This window comes from Apteryx rowi, unplaced genomic scaffold (genome assembly GCF_003343035.1).
Source record: "Apteryx rowi isolate R43461 unplaced genomic scaffold, aptRow1 scaffold_1236, whole genome shotgun sequence".
Taxonomy (NCBI): domain Eukaryota; kingdom Metazoa; phylum Chordata; class Aves; order Apterygiformes; family Apterygidae; genus Apteryx; species Apteryx rowi.
The window spans coordinates 80,086-90,176 of record NW_020447460.1 but is presented as its reverse complement, the minus strand read 5'-3'; the positions used below and the strand labels follow the sequence as shown (position 1 = coordinate 90,176).

Here is a 10,091-nt window from a genome sequence, read left to right as displayed (position 1 = left end):
ACAAGCTTGTCTGGAATGCGATTCTGCAAACTGCTGTTTTCAAACCACTGAGCTACAGTCAGACAGGGCCACCCCTCTTCCAAGTAGTGCTGGTTATCACGAGACCAAGAACACAGAAAATAAATACATACAAATTTGGCAGCAGTAGGAAGGGAGCTAGTTCTCTTGAGCTAGGACTCTCTCTAACCACCCTCGCTGCAGACAGTTGCAACTGACACCTGTGACAAGAGTGATTTAAAATAAATAAAGAGGAGAAGGATTGAAAAGAGTTCACCTGCTGCTGAAATTGCCCACTATATCCAAAAAGGTATCTAACTTTATATGTATACATATATATATATATATGTGTGTGTATACATATATTTATATATTTTTGAGACAAAAGCACTATGTATTAAAGCTGTCCCACCTTTTGCCTTGGTATACTATGGTCACTTCTCTGGGAATGTTTCTTAATTTCTTGCCTATTAGGCAGTGCCCAGACTCTACTCCTTCTGTGATTATTTAAGTTAGATTTGCAAAACACTGACTCCAGCACACAAAGTATATACATAATTTTGTTTTGTTTTTGTGTATTATGTAGTAGACAAATGCAACTCAGGCTCAGTTGGGTAACAAAGAGGAAGACATTCGAAAGTTACAGTAAAATGTAAATTGTAGAAAGCAGAGTTAACATGACAATAAACATGCAGCTTGCAAAAGAATGAAGATAGTGTACTGGTATTAAAACACACTTTTCCATATAGTGACAGTTTATGCAGCAGTTTACAAGTTTACCTTCTGGCTGGAGTATGCAAGCCCTTTACAGCTGGCATACAAATTACCAGTAGCTTAGAGAGACATAGTTACCTTAAGTACATAGGTCAAATTTTACTAACGTTTACATTTTCGCTAGACATTCAATCCAGCATCAAGGCACTTTCCTTGTTAGTAAGTCCCTATGTCCCATGATTACGCTTACCTAGATGCATATGTTGGCTCACTAACATTTGGTGACCAGTAACCTTGGTTATAAATGCCTTAACCCCTCTCCCCAAATGAAAGCACTTGCTTACTAGGCAATCCATTGTTGTATCAAAGTGTCAGGCTATATCTATCTATCTTGGAGAAGAGGTCAGATATATTAAAAACCATCAAAAGTTGACTGGATCCTGCAATTAATGTGCTTTGATATGAGGAAAAGCAACAGGTATTACCAGTTTCAAAAGTTGCAGAGAATGCTCATCTATGGAGTTTGCAAACTGCCAGTGCTGCGTTTGGAAGATGTTTTAGTCTAAGCAGGAGGGACATTAAGCTTTCTTAGCAGTCTGACAGTTGTGCCATACACTTGTTTTTCACCTGTTGTTACAGAAGTGTGCCTCTGCAAAGTAGCAATGACTTTATTGCATATATCCACTTTCAAGGTTGTCTTTGCAAATAGTCACAAAACTATAGATTAAGGCCTGCAACCTGTGAGGTATTTATTGCCTACCTTCTCCTTGCTCTAAGGGGCAGCTGATGATCACTAGGAGATTTAGCTCTTAGCTATATTAATTTTAATTTAATTAATTTTAAATTAATCTGTATCAAATCTTGTTGCCTTAAAATACATCTTTGTGCATTTAAGTTAGCACTGCTTTCATTTTTGGGAATGGCTCAGCTTGCATGAGTACAGAGAAAACAAGAGAAACAAAACACAAGTATGCATTAGCTTCCTCTTTTTCACTCTTCCTTTCACTTTTTAAGGAAGAGAATTGGAATTTGTGAATCAAATGTAGGATATTTAATTCTGCCTTTCTTCTCCAGGCTTATGCATTTAATACCTGCACCATACTGCAGCTCTATGGCCTGAGAGCTAAACTGAGGACTTTGCGGTTGGCCATAATTCAAAATTTGCTGTTTCATAACAGCAACACTTCTATTTGTTATAAACTGCTTCTAAATAACATTAAAATCAACTCTTGGAAGTTAAAATGCATATATGTATCTATACTAGAAATGAGACAACAGCTTAAAGGGGAATAATAAAGTTTTATGATTCATCAATCAGGAAAACTTAAATGTAAAGGAATGTATCCAAATGACAGTTAATTACAACAGCTCTTTCATGTGAAAAACCAGCTAGTATATTTAGTTCTATTTAATACAGATGATAAATTAGTTTTTAAAATGTTTATGTCCTCTAGTGGAACTGACTGTAATAGTTTGAGAATCTCTGGGGTTTCAGCTCCCATGGCGAAGTCAGTACTGTAGCAACACAACCTGATGTGGGTCTTCTCTATGTAAGACCTGTCATTAATTAAACTAAGTTAAATTACTGAAGTTAAATCAGTGTGAGGGTTTGTAATACTATGTGATGATTTCCACACACAGGGGATGCTAATGTAAGTTTTAACCATCTGGTGGTGCTCAAGATTTACAGTCGGAACAGAATGGCAAAACCTACCCCAGGCAGCAGGGCTTTTCCAGTGCCTGAGACTAGAAATAACACTTCCATACAACCTCTCCCTTTCTCTTAGGAGGAATAAAAGTGAACCCAAGGGATCATCTAGCTCTTGGGCCCAGTGATGTGGGGCCACAATTTTTGCAAGTCTTCGTAAATAGTATTCTGCTAGGCTGCTATAGCACACATAGGTGCATGCTTGCCCACAAGGTGTAAACAGCCCAGAATTAAATTTAAAAATGTTTTTTCTCTGCTGTGCTTTGTGTTGCCAGTTTGAGGCTTAGCAGGTAGTTTAATTTACTACAGTAGGCATATGAAACAATCCCAAGATCCTAACTACAGAGGGAGAGTATATTCCCAAACTAACTGCCCTGAAAAAAAGTCACAACCCCAGAACCAACCCAAACAAAATTCTATTTTAACAGAACAATCACAACTGTACTATAAAAATAAATATATTCCTTTTTTTTTTTGCAAACAGAGAAGTAGCTAGCTAGCCTGCACTTGAGAAATTCCAAGTATGCTAATACAGAGAAAAATGTTATTTTTATTAGCCATCCTTTCCCTATTACTAAAGTAGCAAGGTCTTAACAACTGTTCTCCCACCCCTATCTGAAAAATTCCAGTCTTGGTAATCAAGATGGGCATGAAAGTGTCAATACTGAAGTGTGGTTTTATTTTAATGCCTTTATTTTTTTAAAGTGCACCATAGTTATATTAAAAAAACCAACCCCCTTTCCCTTTAATTATAATGTTAGACAGAGGGCCAAGTTCAGACAATTTCAGGGAATTGCTACAGTGCATCACATCATACACTCTAAAACCTGTGTGCAAATGTTTGATACCATCAGCTTATGTTCCAAATTAAAAAAAACATTATATGTAATATTTTGGCACAGAGGTTTATGAACAAGCTGTAAAGCCTGTTATTTATGTTTGTTGTGGCTTCTGTAAGCTGTTCACCAACAAGTATTTCCTGCTCAGTTTTTACTATTTTAGCCCTAGATAAATGCACAGGATAGTAAGATAGATAATGTAATTAATTCTGCCACATAGATGATTGAGAGAATTATTTCAAGGATACGTTCTTGTATAATCCTCTGCAATTATTACCACTGATCTATACACAATAAACAATGTAAGATTTCAGAAGTGACATGCCTAACTCCTGTTAGCACACTGCCTAATTTAGGAAATGGTTCAGGATTAACAGCAATTAAGAACAAAATGCTTTCCCTTTCCTTAACAGAAAGGACAAAAATCATCTTTAGGAATAACTGAAGTAGTTCTTCAAAAAAAACCTGTATGCTATCAAAGTTAGTATCTGCAACCTGCATTTGAAGACATCTAGGTCTCTGAAGCACTAGTCAGACTAAGCAGCCAGCTATTTAATTCAATAGATCTCACAGCAGTTAGTGAGCAGAGGCTAAGAGAGGGGCAGTGTACCAAAAGGACCTGTGCTGAAACTGTTGTGGCCCACAAGCTTTCACCGATATGACTGGACGTCTGGCTGCAGGATGGTTCTAACAAGCAAGCATGCAGATGGCTCAACCGAAGCTTTGTGTTTTACTTGTGGTTTCTACAATCATTGCAAAGCCTGCATAGAGAAGACATACCCATTCCCCAATAAACTAACTACTATTATTTTCAGAGAAGCGTTCTGACAAAGGATGCTCCTGGACTTCTCAGAAACCAAAAGGCACTTTCTCCAGGGCACTACTGACGATGGGATTTATATTATGTCCTTACCCTCTGGGGGAGAGCTGAAAGGTGCTAAGGTGGAAGAGGGAGAAGAGGAAGGGGACCGACATCCTCAAGGAATGTTCAGAAGATGTAGTTACATTAAGCATTTTAGTTAATAATAATAAAAAAAAAAGTGCCCAGATACTAAAAATATTAAAGCTGTTAATGAATGTGCTTTTGGGAGAAAGGAATTGCAAAATACTGAATAAAATGACATTATTAAAGATTTAGCTTTCTAGATCTATTTTGAATAAGCCTAATCTTATAAATTTACTCTAGCATCTAGTTTCTTTGTAACAACAGCAGAAAACACATGAACGTTTATATTTACATCAGTCCTTCAATGCAAGCTGAAATAAAAGGAACAAGGGAAGTTAAAATTATACTGACACCTATCTTTCCAGGGCTTTCCAGCAAGTGTGTTTAGAACAGCAGCACCACAGCTCACAGCACAAAGTTTGAGGAAGTCTTAAATACAAAGAGCTTCTGCTGAAGGAGAAATAAAATTCTTGTTGTATTCTCACAACACAGCACATAGTGTTTTGAATTAAGATTTTACAGTGTCAGATTAGAAAGCTGACTAAGTTAAATCAATCTACAGGAGTACCATAAAACTTCATCATCAGGGAAGGTATTTAATTATTTTTTTTTTTAAGAGCTATCTGTTTCCTTTAACCCTGGTAGAGACCACTTTCAAGAAATATATTTTCTTGAATAAGATGCAAACTATATGAACAGGAGGGAAGTGAGACCAAAAAAAAAAGGGGGGGGGATAATAGATACCCACTGACAGTTCTCATTAACTTTAAAGTTCAGGGTATAGGCTACCCCCCCCCCCCCCCAGCATCAATGTCATCAATGCTTTGGGTTTTGCTACTTTCAGTTTCAAGGAGGTTCTTGGGTGTTAGCAGTGAAGTTAGTTAGAGCATACTAATCTTTGTGGTCAAGAAGGAAGGAAATCATATTTCCTTTCTCCTAAGCATTGTTAGAAAAATATTAAAAAGGTACAGCTCATTATTTGCCTCAAGCTGTGTATGGCAAAGGTGTAATTATTAAATAAAGGCAATATATGTGACCAACGAGATGCGGTATAATTAGTGATTTGGGTACAAATCCTTAAAAAGAAAAAAAGTTTGAAAGTTAAAAATCCAGACAAAAACAAACATAAAGACTGAACTGCTGTGCAACAAGTTGCAAGGCACATTTTTAAGCCAAGTTATAGTTTATGTGCACATATATCTTTATGTAAGCAGAATACTGATTACTACAGCAGCATTCAGAGTCAAGCAATCATGGCATTTTCTTCTGTTTGAACACCATCACATTTTCTATTCAGTTTTTAAATGGGGATGAACACAATTTGCATAATTTAAGAATTATGACACTGGGCCAAATCAGAATTCAGAAAGTCAATCAAGCTACTGAAAAATGTACAGTTCAAGTATCTTTCCTGCATTAGAATACTAAACCTCAAGTCTTATTTTTACATGAAGATGTTCCAAACAATAAAAGCTGGATTTTTACACTGTCACAAATCTTAAAGTATTTCTTCTAGGAGGTCTGTTGGCTGATATGATTAATTGAAACTTGCTTATTTTCAATCATGTGTAAATCTGATACAAGAAGACACAAAAAAAGCAAGGTAGCACAAAGGCTTGTTCAGCTATTCAGACAAATAAGATTTTATGTAGTGCATAAAGTAAGCCTCCAGTAGGTCTGGACTGTAAATTTTCCACAGAAACAGTCCTTACATACTTTGTCAAATTCTTCTTCACTTCACTTCAATATTTTTATCTGCGTTCAGATAAAAAATATTTAGCTTAATTTATCAGAAACACAGGAGAAAGTGTGAGCAGGCACTAATAAAGGCCTGACAGAGCCAGTCTCTTCACTCACTGAGGCATATAACCCCCTTGTCTCACAGTCTGTGGGAGGTAACTTTTTGGCATTTCATCAGCTGATGCTGGATTTTCTTCCACCGTTTCAGGTCTCACAGTTTGTCCCTCAGTACTTGCCTGTATAACATCTGACAGAGTAGCTTCCTCGATATTTTTTTCCAGCCCAAGGCCCAAAGGCTGTGAATTCTGACCTGAGATCTGCAGCTGTGCAAATCCAACAAGATCTTCCTCATTAGCAGGAGTAATTTGCTTTGCTCTTTCGAAGCGTGGCCTGGCTGTGTTGGTTTCATCCTGACCACAATTTTGTTTGAAATACTGATGCCTCTGTGTTGTACTGTCATTCCCTCCAGCATGATCTTCTGATCTCTCTTCTGAATCTAGCAATGGCTGTGTGGATTCAGACCTTGAAAAGACTTGTACAGAAGGTGTTTGGTGTTTGTAGCCATTAAGTACTACAGTAGAATACTGTACAGTGCTTGAAGTGTTTTGTGTAGTTTCACCTTCGTCGCTGTCTGAGACACTTTGCCTAGGAGAAGACATGCATGAGGATCCTCCGATACCACTGCTGTGCCCTTCTGAAGTACTTTTTTCCTTTTTAAGCAAGTCAAAGGGTTTTAAATCCTGTTCTGAAAAAGACTTCTTGTCATCAGCTTCTATTTCTACGACGCTTACATCGGTAAAGCTGCCTTCTGGGTACATCTGATCTTTGGAACTAAAGTTATGCTGAAAGAAATAAATTGATTTTGCCTAAGAGGAAGGTTATTTAAATTTAAAAGAAAAGTATAGTAATATCTCAGTTCCTATCCTGTAACTGCTTTGAGATTATTATGTAAGTTCCCTCCTTATAGAACTTGGCAATATCCCCCAACTATCCGTTACCAAATGAAGGATGTAGCTGTTTCAGTACAAAGTCTTTATTACACAGATACTCTAAAACCATAATTGCCTGCAAGCTTTTCTCTAATTCCAGTTGTTCTGAAGTGCTCTAAACACAGTACCATTCACTGTGCAGCACAGGCACATTCTGGATTGAGGCCGTGCATAAATACACTCCTTCCAATAGCATATTCAACATCAGAGCACTTTTTCATAGAAGCTGGTAATAGCTTCTTGAATAGAATTTGCTGTGTCCTCCATCCCACACAGGGCACAAATTGCTGCTGCTTTTCTCATGCAAGAGTAACTCTGTTAGAGTTTTCTCTCATGTGTTACTTTACTGTACAAACAAGTAACTTCAAGGTTTTCAGAACGGGAATCAAGAATTCTGTTGACCTAATCCTGATTTCATGTGACTGAGTAAAAGAATTAGTGCTTGACCCTTCAAGCTAGTAAACTGAATTTAAAGCACAATGTTAAAGCCCGCTCTATGCTGTGAGCTTGTGCGAAGGACCATATATCCCTAATGCTGAATATATTGCTGCAATAAAGTCTTCTACCCATATCATATCATAATGTCCAGAAACTTAACATTCAGGGTTTTTTTCTGAAATCTGTGCATGTGCTAGAAGGGAGAAGATTCCCACTGGTCAGTTTATTTAAAACCTTACAGACTATGATAGAGGATGCAGAAAGATGAATGTTACCTTAGCAGGAACTTGAGGGGACCACTGAGCAATATTACTCTTGGATGGATCAGGTACATTAGGCCAGATATGCTTTTTAATTCTGTAGAGGATTAGAAATAGAATAAAGTTAAAAGATGTGCTCCTCAAATTTCTATGTTGGTAGTAAATGTTCAGTAATCCAGGACAGTGGTCCCTTACATAGTAATTTTTCAAGTGTGAGACCATTTTTGCATTTCCATATAGAAACACTTCCTGCAATTCCTTATATCTTTGTAAGAAGCTGTATTACTTAGTAAAACGTGGCATTGCACTTACAACTCCTCCACGCATTAGCTGTACTCATATTATAAAGAAGGCTAACCCACAAATGGTAAAGGGAAGGGAGAGGATTTCAAACACAGCTTCTAGAAGCTACAGAGCAATTATTTGAAGCAGAGACTATGAGGCATATCAAAGCTGTCATTAAACAACCTTCACAAAAATAAAAAAGTATGAAAAACATTTAAAGAAAAACTTGCTTAGTCTTTTTTAACTCTAAACTTTTAAATTTAAGAATGTAATAACTTATTTAACACCAGAGTTTCTCTAGATCACATATAAAATACCCAGCCAAACTTTTACTTTGAAATAGATTCATCTATCCTACTCTTTACTCCATACACAGCCTCCAAAAACAGATTCTCTGTAGGAGAAGTCTTAACGCATTGCGAGATAGGCTTTTCAACTGAAGTCCACTAAGAACTGGTGTTAGGAGCAGCAGAAAGGTGAGAAGGAAAAGGGCATAAAGTGCTATCTTTAACTGGAAAGAAAAGATATCTGACAGGGAACATGTGAGAGGTGCTGCTCTTCGCCAAGGGAAATACTTTAGCAATAAGCTCTTAGCTAAAGCCACAGACAAGAGCTCTAGGGTAAAGGGTGCAAAAGAGGAGGACAGGAAGGCATTCCTCAGCAACTACTAAATACGCACAGAATTTGACAGAGGTTATGCAAGATAAGACATCTGCCTAACTTTTTCAGTTGCAAAACTTAAAAATGTTTGCTAAAACACTAATTAAATAGCTCAAATGGAGCCAGAAAGCACGTTCTTCTGTGCCTCACAAAATGATGACCATCGTTCTCATATGATGAATCAAATTAACAATATAAAGAGACAGTATATTCTGACCAAAACCTAACATAGCTAGAAAAGCAGAAGTTTGAGTGCTAATCATTAACAGTAGGTAAGAAGTAGAATTAGTATCACAGAAGCTCCCAGTTTCTCAGGGAAAACACAGACACTATTATCACCAATCAATGTATGTGAGTTTTGCCTTTCACTCCCGACTGAAGGCATTTGTTTATACTGAATTATGGCCACGTCTCTTCATGTCCAGAAATATCAAAGGCCTAAGAGAAATGTACTTCATTTATACTTACAAGTCACGTTTGTTAAAACAAAACAAAACTCCAAGGAGTACAATCAACAGGAATGCCAGGCACACAGGTACCACTATGGCTTCAATTTCTCCTTTCCCTGAAAAAAGGAAAAGAAGCAGTTATAGCTCTTTCTCTGGTATTTAAGGAACTCAGTAACAGTAAGCGTTCCCACAGGGACAGAGAGAATCCGAAAGAGGATACACCCACAGGGCTTACTCTAAAAGTTTCAGCTACAGAAGAGCCTTTTCACTCTGTGGAAAAGCCTGTTGAGGGAAGCATGAAAAGCTGTGTCCAAACAATCTAAAACATCAATAAAAATGGCAGGTTGCTCTAGAAGCTGTAATACTGATGGAACATGTAATTTTGCAATTTAGGCAGGTATGACAGGTATGTATCCGTGGTCCAGCTGTTTTAGTGGCCTACCAGCTGTCATATCAATGGTATGGTCAGATGGCTAAGGTAAGCAAATCCACTAGTCACCCATCCATTTACTTTGTACGTGAAAATATCCACTGCTTGCAAACACTTAAGGCTGCATTATTGTAATGTATTCCTTCCTATATGTCATGCACAGTTTTAAGTAAACCTTACAGAATATTTAGGGAAGAGCAAAGCTATATAGAATAATATCTCAAAAAGTATAAATCTAAAAAAGCACTTTCTGAACCAGAGCTCAGTTAATATTGTTACTCTTACCATTACAACAGGAAGCACTCTCTAAAGCTACACACACAATAAATGGATATTTAACTCTTCAAAACAAGTTTCTGTAAAGAACTGCAACAGAAAATTTAGTAGCAATGTGAATGGGAACACAAGACTGGAAGCCAAAGGAGGATTTTAAGAATGGCATGTGCTGAACAGCACCAAGATTAGCAGGCCAAGATGCCAAGCACATCCCTCTGCAGCTTTTCAGGACACTCAGATGAGGATAACAAAGGCCAACCTACACTCAAACTAAAACAAAGACTCAGGCCATTATCTTCCAGCCATCATGTCTTAAAAACCAGGGTTGAAGCCATCAGACCTCAGATAAGAGGACAAAGG

General features: G+C 37.4%; 1 protein-coding gene across 3 annotated transcripts in view; it reads right to left on the bottom strand.

The window, feature by feature from the left end:
- Window positions 1-544: 544 nt before the first annotated feature.
- The window catches only part of IL6ST (interleukin 6 signal transducer), a 34,095-nt gene continuing 24,548 nt past the window's right edge, over window positions 545-10,091 (bottom strand). For all 3 annotated transcript variants that reach the window (XM_026055551.1, XM_026055553.1, XM_026055554.1), the window contains 3 exons: window positions 9,045-9,141; window positions 7,647-7,728; window positions 545-6,786 (listed from right to left, as the gene is read on the bottom strand). In XM_026055551.1, coding sequence (XP_025911336.1) covers window positions 6,058-6,786; window positions 7,647-7,728; window positions 9,045-9,141 — 908 coding nt within the window. In that variant the 3' untranslated portion in view covers window positions 545-6,057. The remainder of the gene's footprint in view (window positions 6,787-7,646; window positions 7,729-9,044; window positions 9,142-10,091) is intronic.